At 40.4% G+C, this 26,284-nt stretch overlaps 1 protein-coding gene across 1 annotated transcript in view; it reads left to right on the forward strand.

The window, feature by feature from the left end:
* COL4A6 (collagen type IV alpha 6 chain) overlaps positions 1 to 26,284 on the forward strand; it is a 411,951-nt gene that overhangs the window by 332,687 nt on the left and 52,980 nt on the right. The window contains exons 4-10 of the mRNA XM_077146587.1: positions 3,561 to 3,695; positions 4,387 to 4,431; positions 17,134 to 17,250; positions 19,675 to 19,743; positions 21,222 to 21,257; positions 24,646 to 24,708; positions 26,227 to 26,262. Coding sequence (XP_077002702.1) covers positions 3,561 to 3,695; positions 4,387 to 4,431; positions 17,134 to 17,250; positions 19,675 to 19,743; positions 21,222 to 21,257; positions 24,646 to 24,708; positions 26,227 to 26,262 — 501 coding nt within the window. The remainder of the gene's footprint in view (positions 1 to 3,560; positions 3,696 to 4,386; positions 4,432 to 17,133; positions 17,251 to 19,674; positions 19,744 to 21,221; positions 21,258 to 24,645; positions 24,709 to 26,226; positions 26,263 to 26,284) is intronic.

Genomic DNA, 26,284 nt, shown 5'->3' on the forward strand with positions numbered 1-26,284 from the left:
CACTGGGAGCAGGCAACCTAGTTTTTGAGTCCCATGTCGTTCCTCACTAACTATGTGACCTAAACAAGCCCTTCACCTCTCTCAGCCTCCTTCCCACCCCCCCGTGTATAAAATAAAGCACGGATGAACTCAAAGGGCCTTCCTTCTCGAATATTCTGTGACTTCTTTATTTTTCTCTGTAGTGAGAGATGTCCACCTTCCCACCTGCTTATCTGTAGCCTCTGTGTACTCACACTGTCCTCTGCTGGCCATTATGAGAAATGCCGCCAATAGCTTTGGAGGGTGTGTGTGTGCGCGCACGTGTGTGTTTGTGTGTGTGTGTGTGTGTATGTGTATGTGAAAGCAGGTCATCATCAACTTTAGTATTAAGCTTTAGCACTACACTGAGTATTCAGACAGAAACCCTGTGTATTTATTGGAGACAGAGAAAAATCATAAAGCTATCAGCATAGAGTAAGCATATCTAGAGATGGTGACAAAACCACTCACAAAATAAATGGGTCTCTCTCTTTTTTTTCTTTGCCACCTTCATTTGTTCCAGGTGCTCTGCACCACTGTATGAAAGGACCTCAGTGGGTGAAAAGGCTCCATTTCTCATATCCTATGACTGCAGACTCCAGAAGAACCTGGCATCACATTGATGAGGCAGTTCTGTATCAGCAGTTTTTCAGAGGCCTTGACACATCTCATAGGCCCTGCCCCTGGCCTATAGGTCAGACCTAGAGGTCTCTAGCTGGACTGCTGACATGCTCAACAATCCAAACCTAGGGCTAGCCTAAAAGTACATATTCCTCCAAAGGGTACCCACCTTCTAAAATGTCCCTTTGGAAAAAAGAACAGGAATAAAAAAATGCATCAGTTCTTTAAGAGGCTCACTTCAAGCTCCCCAGCTGGAACAAAATAATCTGCTGTGGGGACTATGTGGCAAATTCAGCATGGCACCCAGCCAAGAGAAAGGAGGCAGGCCATGGAATCTGCCTATTCTGGACATAGTCAGATTTCCTGATAAGCCCAGCCCTAAAATTGCCTTACTCCTAAGTCTCCTTGCTTACCTTTTCTGACCATGCAATCTCAAAGGCATGGAACCAGAACTGGAGTGTGCCAGCCCGTGTTCCCACCTTAGTCACTGCTCAGGATCCTCTAGTGACATGATCAGGTTGGAAATTGGGTCACACTATAGTCCATTCTCCTAGTAACTGTTAAATGATTTAACATGCTTTCTATCTCCCCTCTCTTGAAGCAAGAAAGTTTTTGGCAGGTCTCAGATTTGGGTCAAGTATTCAATGCCTTGACTAGATCCTCTTTGCTAGTAATAACATGACCTCAGCAACCCCATACTGCCCACCCCCATCCTCCCACCCAGCAGTCCCCTCCTCCCCAACAGCTGGTTCTTATCTGCCTCCCTGTTCCAGCCTCAGGCAGGCTGCCCTGGCCTCATGCTGACACACATGTTCTTCTCAATGTTTGTTGATGAGTTTCAGCCCTGAAACATTGCTTTCCTCACATCTCTCTCCTGTTCTAAAACCACTATGGGTTCCCCATTTCCGACCACATCAAGTCTTCAATGTTTCTCCCTTGCTTTCCAGGCCCACTTCAGTTGGGGCCCAATCGGCATTTCCAATCTGGCCCATGTTTGTTACCAGCCATGTACAAAATGTAAGCATTCTACAAATCCTCCATGGCCAACCCTTCTTGCAGTACTATAAGTTCTGTAAGTTCCAGCAGCACTTGCAGTCTGTTTCGGCCTTGTACTGTTTGCTGTGGTTTTGTGTACATTAGTGTTGAAAACTAGGCCCACATTTTAGACTACTTCACTAATCCTCTACAGCCCCCCAAAATATTTTTTTAATTATTGCTCTTTTTCTTTTTAATTTTTTTTCTATATATTGCTTTTGTAAAAATTACAAGAACATAAACAGAATCATTGTAAGCAAAAGTCCAGCAATGAAGGCTAATAGCATAAAAACCAAAAGCTCATTCCTGATCCCCCTCATTTCCACTTTCCAGAAGTAAGTTCTTTTAAACAGTTCACAGCCTAGTACCCTTTGTAGGGTGCATGTTGGATGTTGGGGAAAGTTGAGTGCTGGGAGGTTGCCCCAGAGAATTATCTCTTTGGGCAATGTGTCTTACCTCTTTCAAGAGTCCTAGGTTTTTGTGGTCTGGATTGACACTTGATACCCCAAAGGACCCATCTAACTAGTAGCCACTTACATCTCCAGTACATGACTCTAGCCACTGCATAAAGCATCTGCCCTATTTCGAGCCTCTTAAAAAGTAAACCTTGGGCAGGCCATGATGGCTCAGCAGGCAGAGTTCTTGCCTGCCATGCGGGAGACCTGGGTTCGATTCCCGGTGCCTGCCCATGCAAAAAAAAAAAAAAAATGTAAACCTTGAGGGTTCATGGGTGGTTCAGTGGTAGAATGTTTGCTTTCCATGAGGGAGACCTGGGTTCAATTCCCAGACCATGCATCACCACCACCCCCCAAAAAAACAGTAAACCTCTAAGGTGAATATTTTAGGACATGTTTTATGGGTCTTTTTCAGTGTTTTTCACAAATCTCTAGGACATTGGAGCTAGTCAGGAAAGGGGCCAAATGTGGAGATGGGGATTAGTTTTGAAAATAGGTTTTCTACCTGATATGATGTTGGGTTCTCTGAGCAGTAATACACATTACTAATGTTTTTCAGTTTTCTGCCAAGAAAAGTCAGTCCCTACTGGGATTTGTTCTAAATGATAGGCTAGCCCTCGTCTATTGCACCCACTGAGATTAATTCCCTGTCTCAGTTGGTTTTAAAATGTCAGCCTGAACTCAGAATTAATTGTTCTCAACATGTTTACAAGCAGGGCACTCAAAATCTAGGACTGCTGCTTCTTCCTATCATAATTGCTATTTAATGGATCCTCTCAAATTACTTGTATTTTATACAAAATGTTGGGGGCATAAAAGGGTAGGAGAGCAGGATAGGGAAGGAGAGTAAATAAACAATTTGTGTAGGGGTGGGGTGGGGGTGTGTTTTCCTATAAGTGCTTGTTTCCAAGTTACCAAGGGGGTTCTGGGATCTGCCATCAAAATGGGATTCTGAGAGGTTGGTTCTCCCCTCTCAGGACCCCTGGGGCGATGTTCTTTAGACACAACCATTCCTGGGTTACACTGCATGCATGTGGTTGGCCATTTGGATGTGAGTTATAAAGTGTCATGATGCTCTCCAGCATTCTGTTCTTTCACTGTTTTGACAGTCTGAGGAATGGCCTGGCATTAACTAGGAAGAGTACATTATCCAGCCTGAATAACCTACTAAGAAGTAAAAAGTTGAAAGATCTTGGTGCACATGAACGTCATTAAATATGCTTATAAAATGTGTTCCATCCAAATAAGTTTAGCAACCCCTAAAATAGCCTTTTCTGATCTGTGTCTGGAACTTTGGCATGCTTCACAGATCTCTAAGCCAAAGTTATTTGGTGAAGTGATGTCAATATTCTTTGTGCATGGGAAAATGAGAAGGGAAGTATTGATGTGAAGTCCTGTATTCACTAATTGCACTCCTTCTGTCCTTCTTAGGGGCGACCTGGACCAATTGGATTTCAGGGTCCAACAGGTTCTCAAGGCTTCAGTGGCCCTGGTGGTTTATCAGGGTTGAAAGGAGAAAGGGGCACCCCAGGTTCTTTGGGACCATATGGTCCAAAGGGAGATAAGGTAAGAGCACCAAATGTTGATTTTCCAATGATGCTAGGGGCCATATGTCTGAATATAAAGGATTCCAAATCTCAGTTCTGCCCGTTTATGAAAATAATACTATATCTGTATACCTTAGTACCAGGCCACATTCTTTGATACAAGGTGGGTTGGGTGATGTGCTGCTAATGGATTAACCCATTTTGGGAAGGACTCCCATGACAGGCAAGCCACAAACTGAATTTATTAGCTATTTGCTAAAGAATTGGGCTTATTATGGTGGGAAGTCACATGGATTTGAACCAGGTGTGGGTCCAATCAACTGAGTGGTAGAGATCAACAATCCAAGTAAGAAGACTGGGAAGCAGGGAGTCAGAATGCTTGGAAACAATCTGCACCACAAATTCAGGGAAAGAGCTACAAGCAAGGACATTGATAATGTCATGGTGGCTGGCTGGCTGAGTTTAATAGCTCTTTATGGTCCCTGATGAAGACAAGAACTGGTCTCAAAACACAAAATACCCAAGACCTTAGGCAGAGGCAAGTGATAAATTGGAATTGGGGTAGGGAGCTAGGCTATAGAATGTTGAAAAGAGAGATACAATGGACTTCTTAACATCTAAGCTCACTGAATCACAGAAGCAGATCCCCTGAATCTAATGAAAATCAATTGTATTGTTTCTTACATTACTCTCCCTGCCCCTTTCTTTAGGGTCCCATGGGAGTGCCTGGCTTCACTGGCATCAATGGGATTCCGGTGAGTATGTCTAGAGAGGGAATTTTTTACTTTTTTATTTGAAATACTTTCAAACATACAGGACAATTACAAAAATGATATAAACTCCATACACAGAACTCTAACATACTCCTAAGCCCACCCCCAGAAACCCAGATCCATGTATTTTAACACTTTGCCACATTTGCCATATCATTCTATCAATCGATCCATTCGTCCATTTTATGAACACTTGAATGTACGTTATATACACAATGCACCTTGAACACTTACTACTGCCATATATGTATTTCCTAAGAATAAGGATATTCATTTATGTAACCATTTTAAGTACAGTTATCAAGTTCAAGAACTTTCACTTTCTTATAAAGCCTTCAGTTTATATTCCAATTTTTCATATGTCCCTACAACGTCCCTTTCAGCCTTTTCTCCTCCCTTGTCAGATCTCATCCAGGAATATACACTGCATTTCATTGTCATGTCTCTTTAGTTGCTTTTTCTTCCTTTCTTTCTTTCTTTAATAGTGGGAACATATATACAACATAAATGTACCCATGTCAACCATTCCCCAATGATGTCATTCAATGGGATTAAATTACATTCACTATGTTGCAGTACCCTCACCACCTTCCATTACTTAAATTTTCCTATGTCTCCAAATAGGAACCTTACATCCATTATGCATTAACTCCCCATTGTCCCTGCCCTCCTGTGCCTGCCAACCTGTTCTCTAATTTCTGTCTCTATGGGTTTACATATACTCCTTTATTTTCTTTGTAGTTACCTTAGGGCTTAAATTTAACATCCTAAATCAATAACAATCTCATTTGCTTTGATACCAACTTAACTTCAATAATATGCATAAACTACGTTCCTACACCCCTCCATCCCCCAATTTTTATGTAGTTCTTGTCACAGATTACATGTTTATATTATGAGTCCAAAACCATTGATTATGATTACATTTTATGGTCTACCTTTTTGATCCTGCAGGAAGTAAAAAGTGGAGTTACAAACTAAAAATAGAATAGTATTGACATTTATATTTAACCATATCATTACCCTCACCAGAGACCTTTATTTCTTCATGCAGCTTCAATCTGTTGTCTCTTGCCCTTTTCTTTCAACCTGCAGAATTCTCTTTAGCATCTCCTGTAGGGCCAGTCTAGTGGTGACGAGCGTCCTCATTTTTATTTATCTGAGATTGTCCTACTCTGTCCCCCATTTTTGAAAGACAATTTTCCCAGCTATAAAATTCTTGGTTGGCAATTTTTTTCCTTTCAAAATATGTCATCCCATGTCCTTCTTGCATCCATGGTTTCCAATGAGAAAGCACCAAACATAATCCTATTGAAGCTCCCTTGTATGTGACATATTGCTTTTCTCTCGGCTTTCAGAATTCTCCCTTTACCTTTGGCATTTGACAGTTCAATAGTAATATGCCTCAGAAAGGATCTATTTGGGTTTATCCTATTTGGAGTTCATTGAGTGTCTTAGCTGTGTATATTTATGCCTTTCATTGAATTTGGGACATTTTCAGCCATTATTTCTTTGAAAATTCTCTCTGCTTGTTTTTCTTTCTTCTTCTTCTTCGATTTCCATAGTGTATATATTGATGGTGTCCCATAAGTTGTTCATACTCAAACTTTGTTCACCTCTCTTCGTTCTTCTTTTGATTCCTCTGACTGAATAATTCCAATGATCTTATCTTCAAGATTCTTCTACCAGCTTCAATCTGCTCTTGAACCCCTAAAGAGAATTTTTAAATTCGGTTATTATGGTTTCCATCTCCATTGGGTTCCTTTTCATAATTTCCTTATCTATATTAATATTCTATTTGTGTTCATCTATCATTTTTCTGATTCCCTTTAGTTCTTTTGTCCACATTTTCCTTTTGCTCTTTGATCATATTTAAAACCATTTATTTTTATGTATTTGTCTGCTGTGTCCCAGTCTGGTGCTCTTCATGGGTGGTGTCTGATGCTTTAATCTTCTTCTTTGCCTGTGTCCTCACTTCTTTTTTCCTTATACATTTTGTGACCTTTGTCAAAACTTGGACATTTTGATATTTTTGTTTGTTATTGTTGAAATTTAGACTCGTATCTGTTCCTTAAACTTGTATCCAGTTCATGTTATGAGAGAGCATTCCTTGAATTCCAGGAGCCAACAGCAACAACAACAGAACAAAAAGAAAGAATAAAAATGTCTTTCCCATTCTTCCCAAATCGACCTGTTCAAGTGTTCTTCTTTGAGGCTTATCCATACACTAAGTTTAGAGAATAGCTCCAGACCATAACGTAGGGGTCTGGTCTACTCCTTTCTCTACATGTGTGTTGTCTTAAGCATGCATGTAGTGGTCCTGCCACTTTCAATGTTTACACAATTTCGACTGTCCCCTCTTTCTTAAGAAAGGAAGTTTCCTCACAGTCCTGGGCACTGCACTGTACACCCTACAACCAATAATCCTTTGCCCCAGGCAGCAAGAGTTGACTGTTTTCCCACAGCATTCTGTAGGCAACTTCGTGAGCTGCCTTCTACGTACAAGGCAAGTTCTAAAAAAGCAAGTCCCTCAGGTCACCATCAGACAGATTGGACCAGACATACCTGCTCTCAAAATGTGCAGGAGTGTTACTCTGCTCCCTCTGGAACTAAGATCAAGGATTAGTACCAGGAGCATGGGCTGGCTGAGGGGTGGGGGAAGAGCCAACTGAGGGGTGCAGGAGGAGCCAACAAGGGCATCAAGAGATCCCACCACTTTTAAGTAGCCTTTTCCTTGATTAAGTACTTGTTATCTAACTTTGATAAAGATATTTCTGTCCATTCTTGCTGGATTTTCAAAATTTCTATTGTTCCACCATCTTGATCTGTGACCTTCCTAGAGACATTTTTTATATCACCACCCAGGTTCTGCCTCATAGCTCAAGCACTTTTGTGTAACAGTATCCTGTCTCATGCAAGTATACTTGAGGTCAAGTGTTGAAATATGTGTGGCAAGATTTGAAGGGCAGTGGTCCCAGATTTTCCTGTGGATTCAAGTGCAGACAGCATTGAATCAGATAGCTAGGGATGGGGGGGGGGGGTATAGCCATAAGGAACCATCATTACTTGACCAAAATGAGTTAGGTCTTGTGGGTTAAGGGAAGCTTTGATTGAGGATGAGAAAATGGTTCTGAAGAGCGGAAGATACTGTCACATTAGAGTACCCTGGATCTCCAAGGGACCCATGAGGGCATTGCAAGAAAGGGGAATGCTGAAAGAAGGAAAATGGATACATGGTGAAAGACTTTAAAGATTTTGCATTCTCTTCAGTTATGATCTGGCCAAGCTCTGTTGCACACACACACACACAAACACACACACACACACACATATTCTTATATATACAGCATATCTATACCATGCAATAGACGCTACTAAATGTCCATTCTGTTTAATATCTGTTCTGTTTATTTGATGTATATTCTGTGCTATTTCTCATGTGTTTTACTCATTCATTCTTTCAACAAACATTTCTTAAGCACCTACTCTGTGTCTCACACTATGTGAGACATTGATGATACATTGGGAAAAAAACAGACTTGCAAACTAAATTGTGAGTCCTTTGCAGATAGAAACACGTTCTTCTTTGTCTGTCTGATGGTGTATAGACTGAGCATGTGTTGACTGCCAGTGGATCTATCAGGTAAAGATAAGGTAGTAGGCTATATACTCTGTCCAGGGCCAAACATGGTTGCTTCTTCTATTCCATTTCCTGCTCTTTTACCCTAGTATTTTTCTTTTATTTTCTAAAAGATACTGTTTTGTTCTACTTGAAAAGTATTACATTATAGGAAAAGTAAAATGGTACATGAAATTAGAAAGAAGGAAAAATACTAATAATTCTACCATCTTCAGCTTCACTCTCATTTCAGAATATACTTCATTTTAGTTTTTACCAAGAAACTACTCCAAAAATGGCAACTGCCATATCCTTTTCCAATTCCATCCAGATCAACCCCTTAGTTTTCTGTTTTCATCCTATATCCCTACATGGCTCATCACTGGAGACTCCATAATCACATTTCTACAGTGTTTGAAATGTCCATACTTGGAACTTGCTAGCAATCACATTTTTATTGTGTTCTTTGCTACTTCTCTATCAACATGGACTATGTTTATCTACAGCAGTTGTTTTCAAACTTTGTTTAAAATAACAGAATTTTGAATGCAACATGTTTTAGTTTACTAAAACTGCTGGAATGCAATATACCAGAAATGGGTTGGCTTTTATAAGGGGAACTTAGTAAGTTACAAGTTTACAGCTCTAAGACCATAAAAATGTGCAAACTAAGGCATCCAGAAAAAGATACCTTGACTCAAGAAAGGTCAGTAGCATCTGGAACACCTCTGTCAGCTGCAAAGTCACATGGCTAGCATCTGCTGGTCCTTTGGCTTCTGGTTTCAAAGAGCCTACCCAGGAGTATTTTCTTTCTGCATCTTCAAAATGTCTTTGGAAAAAGCTTCAGAGCTCTGAAGCTTTTTCCAAAATGGTTCCCTCTTAAAGGACTCTAGTAAGTGCACTAAGACACACTGTGAATGGATGGAAACACTTCTCAATGGAAACCACATAATCAAAGGGTCCTGCCCAAAGTTAGGTGGGTCACATCTCCATGGAAAGAACTTAATAAAAAAGATCCCACCCAAATAATAGGTCTGCCCCCACATGACTGGATTAGGAAAAAGAACATAGCTTTTCTGGGGGTACGTAATGATTTCAAACCAGCATATAAGCTCAGCATATGAACTGTAAAAAAGTGGAGATACCCTTTTGAATGGGAGGTGCTAGAGCCTGCTCGTATGCTTCTGAAATCCTCTGGAGAGTTATTTATGTAGTCCTATCAAAGCACAGTTTGGTAAACCCTAGACACAAGAGCTTCCTGTGTTATACTACATCATCATCTAGTATCAGGAAAGGGGGTCCAGATCTCTTTATGTCAATGTGTAGGTATTTCTTGAGTACCTGCTATGTGCTAGTACTCTTATAGGGATAAAGAAGAAGCATAATGCTCTGCCCTCAAAGACGTTACCTTCTGACCTATTTTCTTCCCAGATCTTGTAAACATTTGTGGATTTAGAGAATAAAGACTCATTTAACTTATATTTGTTATATGTATCAAGAAATAGGCCATCATATTTCTGCATTTTATTCAATTGCATTATTTGCCAAATGCCAAAAAGTTGGCCAGTGGGTAAATAAGAGGATGGTGCTGACTGTTGTTTTATAACATCCCTTAGCACTTGCTTATGGCTGTGTTCCTATGGACACTTTAGCCAGATTTTCAACTCAGAGTATGTACCTTTTGGGAGCCAATGGGTGAGGAAGCTAGCAAGCTATCCTCCTTCCTGTCGTACCCCCCCCCCTTTTTTTTTTTTGCTGTATGGTGGGTGTTACATTTCATTCTTTTTCCATGTGAGTACCCCATTATTGCAGCATCATTTGTTGAATTTTTGTTTGTTTGCTTTTTCTTTCTTTGTTTGCGTGTTTGTTTTTTGGGAAGTGCTTGGACCAGGAATGGAAGCTGGTCTCCCACATTGCAAGCGAGAATTCTACTATTGAACTACCTTCACAATCCCTGCTGTCCCTTTTTAAAGGGAGCTGGAGGAAAGTGAATCCTGTCAGGCATAGGCCATTTCCAATTCTGAGCTGGAACATGCCTCAGAGTCTGGCTTGATACATCTGCCTCCAAATTGTGGCCAAGGGAGCACTAGCGCTAGTAGAAATTGATCACATCTCTTTGGGGTTTCATTGCTTAGGAGAATGAATTGCAGCTGGCCAGACTACTACAAATGATCTTGCTGCTCCTCATAGAAGTCCCCAGCCCCTTTACCCTCCCCTTGACCAAATGTCCTTTGTATTTTCTTTTGATTGCTATAGCTTCAGGTTCCAAACTTCTCCTTGAAATTCTTTTCTCCCCTTCCTTCCCTTACTTCTAGCTATTTAAGAAGTATTTATTGAGCACCTTTTGTTTAATGTTTACCTCTCTTTTATCTCTAATCATTCAGGAGCTCTTGGTGTGTGCACCGCAAACCTATCTCCTGCTTTCCTAGGGCCTCAAGGATTTCAGTGATTGTCTTGTGTGACAGTCTTATCTTATCTAGCTCCATGAAAACACAGCTGATGTCTCCTCTTCCTATCAGAGTTGCCAGAGCCCCCAGAGCTGAACTCAGCATATAGTAGGAACTCCAAAAATATTTGGGGAACTGTCTCTAACATCTCATTCCTGTACAAGCAACAATTGCTAGACTGGCCGGACTCCCTCAGACAGAAAAACACAGACACACTAGGCCCACTCACACTAATTTTGTGCAACTTTCAGCAGCACTTATTAAGCAATTTGGTTAAAACCAACAGCTTCCCCCACATATCTTACTAAACTGGATCACTGCGCAGATATGGTTCCCCTCCCGTTATTGGCAGATTATTCTTAATAATAATATTATTAACAGATGTTTCACTGTTTTGGTTTCCAAAACTTCATTTTTTTCTATCATGGAGACAGTTTCAACATGAGTGGGCAAGTACTCGTTTCATGATAATGTAGGTCTTTGCATTAAGGGGCATAGCAACCATCTGAGAGCGTGAACAAACATCCGTTCATCAAAATATTTAACATCAGAACAACATAGACTAGGAATGTTAGAGTTGTGGCTTTAGTGATATCAGAACTGTGAGTTGTGGTTGTTGGCACTCAAGAAATGTATGTTTATCAAATAAACAAATAAATTGGGAGCAGGGGTTTTAAATTGCTATTTGCATTGTATGTTTAGCTTTTCCCATGGAGCCAATCTCAAACAAGACTCTGACTAGAGACTTCTAAATGAACACAATAGATTTATATCTTCGATGTGAACAAATAACACTCACCAAATGGAAATTTTTCCATTGAAAGCTTGGTTCTGAGGAACATTGCTTTCCTGAACTATAGTGGATCCCCCTAGTCTGTATACTCAGTCCCTTGTAACTATATAGAACCAGTGCTCTACTCTTTCGAAGAGCTGACACATGCATACATGAAATCATTAGCTGTGGCCAGAAAGGGCAACGTGCCAGAAATGCTGTGGTACTGAGAGTTAAGAGGAAGTAAAGTGCAGTCCTGTGGCTTCTTACTGACTTGCCTGAAAGACTATTTATCATGTGGTCCTACTTAGTAAATTCAGTCCAATTTAATTTTAACAATAACCCAATGAGGTATGTATTATTCATTTTAACATTGACAACCACCCTATGAGTACTATTCACCACCAGTTTTCAGATGAGAAAACTGAGGTTCAAGCTGAGATTAGAGCTCAAGTCTGGCTGGCACTCTCCCCCAATACATGATGTCAGCTAGACAAGAAAGGACTTTCAAATATAAACCACAGATCAGAGATTAACTTCAGAAAGTTCAGTGAAGGTAAGAAAGAGTAAACAGTCGCATATCTGACTCAGATCTAAAGCTCTGAAGCTATGAAAGTCAGCAGGACCCCATACAGGAACTGTTTAAAAGTTGAAAAGGGGTTCAGACTTTGAGTAGAGTTATGAATGAAGCAAATCTGCATAGGACTGGGGTAGATCAGAATACAGGGTAAAGGATGATATGGTTCATATTTTAAAACTTCACCTTTTGTGTGAGACCAAAGGGAGAGATGTTTATTTGGTACAAAATTTATATTTGGGGTAGTACATTTCCTAGTTTAACTTGTATGGTCAGTTTAGTTGAACACCATAAGTACAGGGAATCTTGAATAGGGCATGGGATTTTGCTGGTTTGTCCTGGTTAGTGTGATGCCCAGATAAATCCCAGAGTGATTTAGACAGTGCATAAAGAAGTACTTGCAAAGTACCCTTGGGAGATGGGGAGAAAGGAGGAAATATTCAACTTCTCCATCTGGGGAATTCCTGATATTATCACAAGCAGTGGGGACAACCAAATCAATAGGCTGAGCCCTCAATCTTGGAGTTCACCCCTATGAAATTTATTCTTGCAAAGGATAAGCTAAGCTTACTTACAATTAGGCTTAAGAGTCACCCCTAAAGAACCTCTTCTCTTGCTCAGATGTGGCCTCTCTCTCTAAGCCAACTTGACAGGTGAATTCACTGCACTCCTTACTATGTGGGACATAACTCATAGGGGTGTAAATCTCCCTGGCAACATGGGACAAGACTCCCAGGATGAGCTGGAACCCACATCAAGGGATTGAGAAAGCCTTCTTGACCAAAAGGGGGAAAAGAGAAATGACACAAAACAAAGTGTCAGTGGCTGAGAGATTTCAAACAGAGTTGAGAAGTTATCCCGGAGGTTATGCTTATGCATTATATAGCTATCACCTTTCTAGTTAAGGTATGTTGGAGAAGGTGGAGGGAAGTGCCTGAAGATGTAGAGCTGTATTCCAGTAGCCTTGATTCTTGAAAAAGGTTGTATAACTTGTGGAGTTTTTTTTTTCTTTTTGGGGGGGCAGAGGTTTGTGTGTGCATGGTTTGAGACTCGAACCCAGGTCTCCCGCATGGAAAGTGAGCATTCTACCACTGAACCCCCGTGCACCCTTGAAGAGGATTGTATAAACATATAACTTTTAAATGTTACTATGTGATTGTGAAAACTTTGTGTCTGATGCTCCTTTTATCCAGGGGATGGACAGATGAATAAAAAAAATGGACAAAAATAAGTAAATAATTGGGGGATAAGGGGTAATATAAATTGGGTAGATGGAAATAGTAGTGTTCAATGAGCAGGAGGGGTAAGGGGTATGGGATGTATGAGTTTTTTCTTTTTTCTTTTTCTGGAATGATGCAAATATTATAAAAAATGATCATAGTGATGAATACACAGCTATGTGATGATATTGTAAACCAACGATTGTATACCATGTATGACATGTATGTGTGTGAAGATTTGTCAATAAAAATATATATTTTTTTAAATGTGTGCACCAGAGGGTGAGAGTCTGGGCAAAGGTGTTGGAACAAAACAGCATCAAGTTCTCAGGAGCAAAGGAGATCCCTGGTATGGAGCCAGCCTGTTGTGTTGCCTTAAATTACCTGTCACCAATCTGAAAGATAATCTCTAGTTAACCCCTGGCAGGTTTTGCTGGGATATTTTCAAGTGATGATCAGGATCCCAGCTGGAAGCTGGCATTACACTCAGCATATTTAACTGAACAGAATTAAACAAAGAGCATATTTACAAAGATGTGGGCAGAATTAAAGGAACCAACAAGGGATGATGAAGCTTAGGCCTGAAGGTTCAAGGACAGAATTGTAATTCTGGAACCACTGAAACCTGGAGTCATGTAAAATAAATAGCTCAACAGGAGCGGAGGCTGTAAAACAGTGTAGCCATTGCCAGAAATAGAGCCATACAGGAGGATATGAGGGAAGTAAATGTCCTGTGCTCTTTCTCCTCCTGCTCTCCAAACTCCTCTCTGTCTCCCAAGAGCCAAATAAAACTGGGAAACTGATGGTAAGGGAGTCTGGATGGTAAAGTCCAAAAAGGGCACACCCCAGGAAACAGAACTTGGGAAAAATAGGGTGTGGATCTTCAGGGCAAGCAAGAATAACAATGTCAGGTGATAATAAAAAGATGATGACTCTAGTTAGCTTCCTGTTTGCCCAGTGCAACTAAAAATTAGCACCTGAGGCACAGAATTCAACAAGTTAATTCCCAAGACAAGTTTATCAACAACTCCTCGGGACTCAGCATCCCATGAGTCCAGCAACCTGGACTCAGGCCTTTGTGTTAACAATCTATCTCCCACAACTATAATAATAATGAAAATAAAACGGAATTCTATGGAGCATATTCTGAATAAGAATTTGACAAAAGGTTGTTTTCTCTCGTAAATTGAAAAGTTATTTTCTGAACACATGGCATTTCTCCCCCAAATAATTAAATATATATTCCAGACTTCATAAAAGAGGAAGGGGTTCTGAATCATGATGATAAAATGAGAATCTTTAGGACTCCCTCCCGCCATGGGAACTGAACAACCAGCAAGAACTGACGGAAACCTTTTTATCAAAGTTCCTACAAAAAAAAAAAAAAAAAAAAAAAGGAATGTAGTAACAGGCTGTTTTAGTTTGCTAGGCTGCTCAAAGCAGATACTATGAAACGGGTTGACTTTTAACAATGGAAGTTTAATAGCTTACAGTTTGAGGCCCTGAAAATGTCCAAAGAAAGCATCATAAAGGTAATGCTTTCTTTGTGAAGACCGCTGAATTCTTGGGTTCTCTGCCACATAGCAAGAGGCTGGTCACTCTCTTTCCTTCTGTGTTTCCTTACTTTAACCTTCTTGCTTCCATGATTTTCTCTCTCTGTGTGTATTCATCCCATTTAAAAAAGAATCCAGTAATAGGATTAAGCCCCATCCTGAATGAGGTGGGTTACACCTCAACTGAAGTGGCCTCATCAAAAGATCATACTTACAATATGCCCACATCCACAGGAATGGATTAATTTTAGGAGCGTGATTTTCTGTGAGTACATACAGTTCCAAAGCACCACACAGGCCAAGCAATAAATTAAGAAAAAGACCACTTAAAAGTGGTAGGATCACCTGGCACCCTGATTGGCCCCTCTCCCACTCTTCACTGGTTCATCAAGAAGCCAGCCCACCCTCTCAGTGTGGATATCTGGTTTGGTTCTCGAGTGATAAAAGTAATCCCTGTGCACATATTGGAAGGATGTATGTCTGGCTCAACCTGTCTGTCGGTAACCTGAGGAACTCACTGTCTAGAACTCGTCCTGTGTGTAGAAGGCAGTTCATGGAATCTCTACAGAATGCTGTGGAGAGCAGTCAATTTGTGCTGCCTGAGGCAAGAAGTTACTGGCTGCAGGATCTACAGTGTAGTGCCCAGGACTGTGAAGAAACTATTTCCTAGAGAAGAGGGGACTTTTAGAAGTGGGGGCATTCATAGGGCCACACATATGCCCAAGACAAGAAACATGTACAGAAAGAAACAGGGAGGTCCCTATACTTTGGCCTGGAGCTATTGTCTAAGATGACTGTACGGATAAATCCTGAAGGACAACAATTACACAGGTCAATCTGCAAAGACTGGGAAAGGTGTTTTCTTTTTCTTAGTGCCTGTCAATCAAGAAAAGGTCTGTCATAACACTAGCTGTATACAAACTGAAGGAACAGATGCCTCAGTTTAAAGTATAGTGATATCACTCATAATGTATAAACATGGAATTTGTGACAAGGACTACGTAAAGTGGGGGTATGGAGGGCTGTAGGAATGTAGTTTATGTATACTATTGAAGTAAAGTTGGTAACAAAGCAAATGAAATTGTTATAGATTTAGGATGTTAAATTTAAGCCCCGTAGTAACTACAAAGAATACAGTGAAGAATATGCAAGCTCTTAGATGCAAAAATTAACGTACAGGTGGCCAGAGGGGGGTGGAGAAATGGGGAGTTAATTCATAAGAGGTATCGGTTTCTGTTTGGGAGATGTAAGCTTTATATCAAAGTTAAATTTCTTGAACTTGATAACTGCACTTATGGTGGTTACATAAGTGAATATCCTTTCACTTAGGATATGTAATTGACAGTTTTAAGTGTTCAAGGAGCAGGAAATAGATAGATGAATGATAGCTAGAATGATATAGCAAATGTGGCAAAATGTTAAAATTGGTGGACCTGGGTAACTGGAGAGATAAGGTTATGTTTTTATTTTTTGTAACTGTCCTGTAAGTTTTAAAGCATCTCAAAATGAAAAATCAAAGAAAAAGAAATGAGAAATAAAAGGGGAGGGGGTGACCACCTTTCGCTGACCAATTTAGAATTCTGGTCATTCATGAGCTTGCTCCAGACCTAAAACACCCCCTGCCTTTGATAGATTTAAAAAGTTATATTACGGATGGGCCACGGTGGCTCAGCAGGCAGAGTTCTCACCTGCCAAGCCAAAGATCTGGGTTCAATTCTTGGTGCCTGCTCATATGAAAAAAAAGGAAAGTTACATTACAATACCAAAAGCTAGACTCTATACACCAAGAGACTCCAACTCTGGAAAAGAATCGAACTCAGACCAACTATCTGAGAATGGTTACTAACTTTCCAGCAAAGCAATAGCCATAGTAGTGAGTATGGGGAAGGGTAGAAGATACAGTTCCCTATCCAAAGCCATAGCCTGACATGTGATGATAAGAAAATGAGATTGAAAGCATCGTGGGGGCTGGGTTATTTTTGACCTAGCAGCCTTCATAGGACAAGAATCCCAGAGGAAAAGATACTGTGGAAACTGCCCCTTCCTGTTGACCAAAATCCAGTGCTGTTTCCCACGCAGAGCTTCCAATAAAGAAAGCCATGCCAGGCTGCTCACATTACAGTCTGGTCCAAGGAATTCCCATGGAATGATTCCCTATTGGTTACAGTTCAGCTGCCAAGCCGCTAAGCCCCAACTTTGCACATCTTAGTAAACTGGGAAGTTGAATTGCAGCCATTTGGGCATCCCATCTGTTCATTCTTGATCCCTTTGGTTTCAGTTTGGATTCTATTAAAGCATCAATACTTTTGGGAGCGGTAACACTGAGCTGTCATGAGCTATATATACCTTAGTGTAAAAGAAAGATGAGAACATACATGATGGGGTTAAGGGAGTAGACAAGGAACTGGAGCCATAAATTTGTCAGCATATTTGGCTTCTCTCATTGTGGAGCATATTGAAGTCATTGACATGTACCTCTGCTTTCTGTTTGAACAGGGCCACCCTGGACAGCTAGGGCCTAGAGGCCCACCTGGCCTGGATGGCTGCAATGGAACTCAAGGAACTGTCGGATTTCCAGGCCCTGATGGCTACCCTGGGCTTCTTGGACCACCAGTAGGGGGCCAAATCTTTGCATATCATGTCATATGGCTTTGCTTTTCTCCAAGTGTGCCCTTTTTCTGTTTCTCTGGAGACCTCATTAAGCATTTGTGGGGAAGCCACTGCAACCCTTTGTCTAATTAAAGAGTCTATCTTTGGAGTAAATATTAACAATATTAAATGTCTAAAAAAGAAACACCGGTTGCAGGTGGTTGTACACATGCTAGCTACTTCGAATATTTTTTTCAAAGATGCTTTTAGAGTTGGCAAAATCATTAAAAGACTGTAGCAAATTTCAGAGCAAGGTACATACTTGGGCTATTTGACATATTCCCACACCAGGAAATAATGGAAAATACTTTACTTGGAAAGCTTATGTGGCCTCATGGAACCACGCATGGGACTTAGCAAGAACTCATGGGACTTAGCAAGCCTGGTCTACCCTGGAGGTTCTTAAACAGGCATGATTCCACCCCCTAGGGACTATTTGGCGATTTTTAGAGACATTTTTGGTTGTCTCAACTGGGTTATACTCCTGGGATCTAGTGGGAAGAGGCCAGGGATGCTGCTGAACATCCTACAGTGCACAGGAGACTGCCTCCCTCAAAAAATTATCCAGACCAAAATGTCAAAAGTGCAAAGGTGGAGAACCCTACTCTATACTGGTAGTGGTTGGCTGCCTTCCACAATAACACTTGGTTATGAAATTAATACAGTGTTTATTGGATCCTGGTGTCACCATTTTTATTTATTTCCATCATCCAGATACAGCTTAGATATTGGATCTAAAGAATCTCTAGTGGATACCATGCCTTTGCAAATTTGCTTTTACGTGTGACTGGAAAGAGAACAATAACATATTTAAGCCCATTCTTAACCTCACTTGAAACAGTCTAGGTTAATGAGAGTACTGATGTGAGACTATTTAGCTAGAAATTACACTATCAGTTAGATTTCATAGCTGCATGAATTAATTTGTGCTTTGTTGAAAAGCAGCACCACTGCCTTCAAGGACAAGACCTTGGGTATACGTGTGCTAAAGTCAGTCAGGCAGGCAGACAGAGTACAAACCCGAGATTGGCATAAAGGATTTTGGCATCGAAGGACCAAACCGAAATGCTGCAGAGGGGTAGGAGAAAGATGTGTTCCTAAGTAGACTGAGCTGTGTAGAGTCACAAAGGCCTCAAATATTGCCATGGCAACAGGGAAGAAGACCCGAATACCACCTTGTAAAGAGAATATTAATCCTGCAAAGCAATGAGATGCTGCCCCCAAGAGGAAGAGAAGAAATACTGAGGCAATAAACATCCCCTGGCAGACAAAGGACAAGAGTAGAAACCTAATCTATTATGGCCCTAACCCCCACCTCAAACTTAAGTAGGAGGCAGGGCATTATTTTACTAAGCTGAACCTTACCCCCTGCTGAATCCGTAGCTGACCTCCATTCATTCGGCTTCTTTGAAACTTCTCTGATGAAACTAGTGGCCACAAGAACAAGGGGAAAGCAGGCAGTGTTAAGAAAGAAACTGGTTCACACTTCTGGGACCACATTGTTCTTTTATTACACCTACCATCCCTGAGCCCAAGGAATTCATCATTTAATCCACACATCAGCCCCCAAAGCTTAGCCTACCCCCAATACTAATCCTGACTCTCCTTTAGGTGTAAGGACATTGATATTCCCCCAGGAAAACAGTATCTAGAAGTCTTAGCCAGCATCTGCCACTGAGGCAGCAAAAAAAAATCTGGTTGAAAGATAGGGGTTGGGAATACTTTGAATTTTTCCCCAAGTTAACAATAGGACACCCCAGCCTCATAGAAAGATATTGAAGCTATGTGGTAGCAACAAAGAATGGAACAGGGTTTGTAGATAGCTCCGAGACCAGGGGTCAGAAATCTATGGCTCCTACAGCCCTCAGCTTGTGGCCTGTTTTAACTAATTTAAAAGATTGCTGAAAAATTTAAAAAGAAGAAGAATATGGGACAGAGACCAGATGTGACCCAAAAAGCCTAAATGATTTACTATCTGGCTCTTTACAGGAAAAGTTTCCTGAACTCTGGCCTAGTCCAAGGCCCTGTTAGTGACTTATACCTGTGAGGAGTTGAGCAGATGAACTATAGATATAAAAATGACATGTGCATTGTTCATGGAGATTCAGATTCAGCGCTCTGAACAGATGCAAAATATTTTATTTTCTAACTCCCATCCCTTCCCAGACCTCTGAGTTGGAGGGTGGAGGAGTGGGCATACAACCATGAGACACAGCACCTGTTCAGGCAATATGCTTTTCCCCTTAGCATAGTCAATTCTGCCATACAATAAGCCCCATAATTTCAGGCTCTTGCTATACCATCCTTTATTCAACCATATCATACTATTAACAAAACTATTATGTGTGTGCATTTCTTTTACACACTTTTTCTTATTATTTTACTTAGGGGCTCCCTGGTCAGAAAGGCTCTAAAGGGGAACCTGCCCTTGCCCAAGGTGGTCTCAAAGGAATGAACGTAAGTACCTCTAAGGCATAAAGTTGAGTAGGCTGCAGGCTAAGTTCCCCAGGAATGGGCCCCACTTCTAATAGCAGCAGTTCCAGAAGTGGCATCTGTGTCTTTATTTAAAGAGCAGATCAAGCTGGATTTAAAATGATCTGGAGCTTTTTGTGGTGGAAACATTGACAGAAGTGTTTCCAGCTATCTGTCAAAGATAGTTGCCTGTTATGCTTTACACCAAAAATAAGAGACAGATAAACAAACAGTTTGCATGGGTATCATTTTCTTTGACAAGCTAAAACATTTCCTGGAGGCAGTTATCTTTTGTCTACTCTTGAATCCTTGATGTCCGCATACCTTGGTCTGAAGCCATGTATGTCTCTGCTCACTTCTACATAGCCACCAGCCAAGGATACAGACCCTTCCTTCTCTACCCTGCACACTAGCCCATCACCCTAGTTGAGTCCCTGGCTGTCTGCACAGATTGCCCATTAGCTCTGCAACCACTAAAAACTTCCATCTCTTCCCAGAGTTGACAAGAACCTTCTGAACTCTTGGTATATTGTGGGACATCAGTAAATGATTTATTGTATTCCCTCACTGAGTAGGAAGGGAGACCATCATTGCCCTGGTGCAGATGAGAATCTGTGTGCCCATCTGAGGGGGAAGATGCATCAAACTACCAGCTAACTGATGGCACCTTTCTGTCTTCCATTTGTTCCCAGAACCAGGGACATTGCAGATAACTTTGGAAGGTAGTAAGGGAGAAGGGAGCCTGGAGAACAAAAAAAAGTACATGGCTTGGGTTCTGGGCTATAGATGGCATACCAGAAAATGGATTTTTCCATACTACAGAGAGCTGATTTTTTACCATATGCCAGGTGGGGTAAGACTTTGGGTGCCAAAGTGTGGCCACTGTCTTAACAAACACAGATTAAATTATTTTAATTGAAAAGAGATTGTGGATTCAGCAGAACACAACCATTTCCCCAAAAGTGGCTATATTACAGATTCATACAGTGACTTAGATGCTGCAAAGTAATTAAAATGTAATCAGAAGCTGTATGCTCTGTTGCTTCTCCCTTGAAATGTCTGATTTTCATAGTATACAAATGGGCACAGATTCTTTGGGGATGAAGGCACACGGAAATATAGCTTTACTTTCCTCCAAAAAGAGAAGAAAAATCACTAGTCTGCAGAAGCAGTTTCTAATTGATAAGTCTCTAGCAAAGGTGAAAATTAATTAAACCATGTAAAATAAGAAATCTTATTCAACCAAAGCTATAATGTTTGTCTTCTAGAGACGAGGTTTTCTTAGAAAAAAAAAAGCAAATGGTTGAATATGTCCAATTCATGCAGCAGTTAAAACTCAACACCTTGACAAAAGGAGGTTCAAGCTTCAGCGATGTGTTTTTATCCCCATGAATCTTAGATCGGTAGTTTATGAAATACCCAAGCTTCTCATCAGTGTCTTCCTTTCTTTGTCTCTTTCTTAGGGGGATCCTGGACTGCCGGGACTGGATGGAATCATTGTAAGTTGTTATTTTTATGCTGCACTCTCAATGTTTTGTCAACAGTAATTGATGGTACCTTTTCATTCTTTGCCATGGTGTTGAAGGAAAATATAGAGGGTTGAGGTAGTAGGGGTCACACTATTGACATTTTCAGATGGGAATGTACTGAGAGGATCAACTGTCCTCTTCAAGTTGTATGACCATCAGGCTTTCAGACTTTTAGGCCAGGGATCTATGTATACCCTGAGATATAGTGGGAAAGGACTTTGTGTTTCATTTAGCAAGTATTTACTTATTGTTTCTTTGTGTTCTGAGTGCCATGGGAAAAACAAATGAAGTAGAGCGCATTTCTTTAAATGAAATTCCACGCATAAATTCCTTTTAGGAACTCATGATAATGGTGACTCCTTGAAGGGACAGGAGTTGTATTAATAAGAGGTTTCTTTTTGCTTGAGATCCCACATTGTCATCACTTCCCTTTGAAATAGCTTAAGAAAAGACACTTTTTCCCTCCTTCTTTTATTCTTTCCTTCCTCCCTTCCTTTCTTCTTTCATTCCAGAACAGACACTGAGCACCTACTATCCTTAAAGTGCTATGAGTGATCTCTGAGGCATTGCAGACCTAGTCCCTGCCCACAGGAAGTGAAAAAAATAGTAGGAATGTTGCAGAAGAATTCCACAGCAGCTTAGAAGGAGAGATGCTGTCTATGGTAAGGTTAGATCAAGGGAAGACCTATAGAAAAGATAGAGAAGGTAGCTTCTGAGAAGTGAAGGTTGTTTTGACTGGCTGACACTGGCAGGAAGCTTTCTAAATAGAGAGAGTAGTATGAGAAAAGTGAGGTATAAACAGGATATTTGCAAGCACAAATGCAAACAGAGGTGTATAAGGACCCAGGTCATAAAAGTTCCCTAGAGCTAAACAAAATCAGCTTAGATGCTGTGTTAATCAAATTTGTAGAAAGACATCCACTGTGTTCTCTTCTCTTAAGAATTCATTTTTCTCTTCTTAGGGATTCATTCCCTTATCCACAAAACTACAGTTTTCATTTACATACACAGATGTGATATGCAAACTATTTAGATTTGGGGAGAGAGTATTTGGTAGTTGGATAAGATATTAGTGATCAATATGGAGACCAGGTTATTAGTTATTCTCTCAAGCAATGTTCATATAACACACATTCCTGGGGAAACTTCAAAACCCTACTTTCTCTATCTTCACACTTAGACCAATCTCCTAGCCCCTCCATCCCTTATGTAGACACATATCTTACTACTGCTCCCTCATTTCAACTAGACCACACATTTCTCCATGCCATCTTTCTCTTCAGATTTCACCATCTTGCTTTTATTTTTGTTGTCGTTGTGATACAGTTCAAAATATTTTCTAATTTCCCTTCTGATTTCTTCTTGACCCATGGTTTTAAATTTCCAAATATTTGACAACTTTCCAAATGTATTTCTGTTACTCATTTCTGGTTTAAATCTGTTGTGGCAAGAGAACACACTCTATAATTTCAATTCTTGAAGATTTACTGAGGCTTGTTTTATGGCCCAACATATGGTCTCACTTGTTGAATGTTCCATATGTACTTGAAGAGACTACATATTTCTGCTGTTGTTGGGTGTAGAAATCTAAAAAATAGCATGTTGTGTGGATCTTCTAGGTCTTTACTGATTTTTTGTCTGGTTGTTTTATCAATTCCTGAGGGATGAATATTAAAATCTCTATCTAAAATTGTGGGTTTGTCTATTTCTTCTTGCAGTTCTGTCAGTTTTTGCTTCGTGCATTTTGACACATTTAAGATTGTTACCTCTTCTTGATGAATTGACTTATTTTATCATTGTGAAATGCCCCTACATCTCTGATAATAATCTTTGTCTTGAAGTCTTCTTTATCTAATATTAATGTAACCTTTTTGCTTTCTTTTAAAGTTTTTATCTTTTCCAACATTTTAATATGAAAAATTTCTAAGCTGATTGAATTTTACAGTGAACAGCCTTATCATTAATATTTTATTATACTTATTTTATCCCACTTCTATTCAACTGTCCATACATAATCCATCTTTTTTGATGCATTTCAAAGCAAATCTCAAGACAACAGTATACTCCCCCATTAAATACTACAGCAAGGCTACCATTAGCTAGGTATTCTAGTTTGCTAGCTGCTGGAATGCAATATACCAAAAATGGAATGACTTTTAAAAAGGGGAATTTAATAAGTTGCTAGTTTCCAGTTCTAAGGCTGAGAAAATGTCCCAAATAAAGCAAGTCTATAGAAATGTCCAATCAAAGGCATCCATGGAAAGATACTTTGGTTCAAGAAGGCTGATGAAGTTCAGGGTCTCTCTCTCAAGTGAGAAGGCACATGGTGAACTTGGTCACAGTTTGTCTCTCGATGGGAAGGGCACATGGTGAGCACGATGTCATCTGCTAGCATTCTCTCCTGGCTTCCTGTTTTATGAAACTCCCTGGGAGGCGTTTTCCTTCTTCATCTCCAAAGGTCGCTGGCTGTTGGACTCTGCTTCTCGTGGCTATGTCATTCTGCTCTGTTCTCTTTGAATCTCCCATTCTCCAAAATTTTTCCTCTTTTATAGGACTTCAGAAACCAGTCAAGACCATCCAAATGGGTGGAGACATGCCTCTACCTAATCCAGTCTAAGAATCACTCTTGATTAAATCACGTCTCCGGGAAGATGATCTAATTACAGTTTCAAACGTACAATGTTGAATAGGGATTAGAAGAAATGGCTGCCTTTACTAAATGGGATTAGGATTAAAGCATGGCTTTTCTAGGGTACATACATCATTTCAAACTGACACACTAGACTTCAATATTTGTTTGCAATTTTTCCTTTTGTGTAAAATTTACATACAATGAAACACACCAATCTGAAATGTGTATATGCTGTGTTCTGGCAAATGCGTATTCCTGTGTAACCCAAATTCTTACTAAGATCTAGACTGTTACTATCAGCTTACAAAATTCCCTCTTGCCCTTTTCCAGTCAGTCCCTGCACCCACCCCACCCCAAAGGCAATCATCATCCTGATTTTTTCACCAATAGATCAGTTTTGTTCTAGAACTTGCTGTCAAGGAAGTGCTTCAATATGTAACCTTTTGGGTCTGGCTTCTTCCACTTAACATAATACTTTTGAGATTTATCCATGATGCTTCATGTATCAGTTGTTTGTTACTCTTTATGCTGAGCAGTTATTTCACTGCATGGCTATATCATGCTTTATCCATCTGTGTATGAATGGACCCCTGGGACATTTTCAATTTTTGACTCATAAATAAAGTTGCTATGAGCATTCTTATACAATTCTTATGGAAATATATAATCTGGTTTTTCTGGGAAACCATCTTGCACTATGAACTCAGTGAAAATTTACCTCTCCAGGGCCCACAAGGAGCACCCGGATCACCAGGAGCTATAGGACCTATAGGACTACCAGGCTTTCAAGTAAGACCAACTTACCTCTAATATGTGATCATAGTATTCCCATAACTGCTTTCCTCATCATGTCAAGGCTTAAACACATTTACATAGGCCCTCCTAATAGAGGAATGCAGTCTCCATTTTGACAGATTAAAGTGAAGCATTCTCTTGTTAGAAACTCTTTCTTGTCTTTGTTTATTAGAGTGTTTCTGACAATCCAATCTGTATGTCTTAACAGTCCAGTCTAGCTCAACCTAAAGTATAGACCAGATGTTCTAGCTTGCAGGCTGCCAGAATGTGATATACTAGAAATGGAACGGCTTTTAAAAAGGGGAATTTAGGGCGGTGCAGTGGTGGTTCAGTGACAGAATTCTCGCCTGCCATGCTGTAGACCCAGGTTTGTTTCCCAGAGCCTGCCCATGTCAAAAAAAAAAAAATCAGGGTGGGGGGATTTGTTAAGTTGCTAGTTTACAGTTCTAAGTCTATGAAAATGTCCAAATTAAAACAAGGCTATAGAAATGTCGAATCTAAGGCATCCAGGGAAAGATACCTTGGTTCAAGAAAGCTGATGAAGTTCAGGGTTTCTCTCTCATCTGGTAAGGCACATGGTGAACATGACAATGTCTGCTAACTTTCTCTCCAGACTTCTTATTTCATGAAGCTCCCCTGGGGGTGTATTCCTTCTTCGTCTCCAAAAGTCTCTGACTGCATGGGCTCTAGTGGTTCTCTTGGCTGTCTCCAAAATGCTTCCTCTTTTAAAGGATTCCAGTAAACTAATCAAGACCTACCTGAAATGGGTGGCACCACATCTCCCTCCAAGCAAAGATTAATACCCACAGTTGGGTGTGTCACATCTCTGTGGAGAAAATCTAATCAAGTTTCCAACCTACAATACTGAATAGGGATTAAAAGAAATGGCTGCTTCCACAAGATGGATCAGGATTAAAACATGGCATTTCTAGGGTACAGCATTCTTTCAAACTGCCATACCAGGGATGGCAGACGCCTATCATATCTATTGCTACCCCCCATCCCCTCACCTATGACAGACATTGCTAAATTAATGCATCACCACCAATAACAACAACCCTGAATACAGTAGAAGGTTTAAAATCCTTTTCAACACTGTGCCTTGGGGTAGCTCTTACCCACCTATCTCTCCGAGACCAAGCCTGTTTGCCATCACTGGTATAAGAAGTGCATAGCCAATCATCTCCAGTACATGAAACTCTATCACTTGTTACTTTGGCTTAACTTCACCAAAGATCATCATTTTAAAAATTCTGTTCTATTGGAAAGAATGACAAATGAAGTCACTACTATCTTAACGTGAAAGTGGTTATCAAGTCAATTTGAGTCATTTCAAAGTAGAAGAAAAGGAACACTGGGAAGGGAAGTTAGAATCTGGAACACCAAAGACAGTCTGCACTAAGTGGGGCAGGGAAGGCAGGGTGAGATGCAGCTTCATTCCCAAAAGCTCCACTATGTCTGTGTTCATTTTGGCTGAAACAAAAAGTGCTATTTTCTTTCTTTTAAAATCAGGGTCCTCCAGGCCCCCCCGGCTTCCCTGGTCCTGATGTAAGTATGCTTTGTCTTAGGG

This window comes from Tamandua tetradactyla, chromosome X (assembly GCF_023851605.1).
Source record: "Tamandua tetradactyla isolate mTamTet1 chromosome X, mTamTet1.pri, whole genome shotgun sequence".
NCBI lineage: Eukaryota > Metazoa > Chordata > Mammalia > Pilosa > Myrmecophagidae > Tamandua > Tamandua tetradactyla.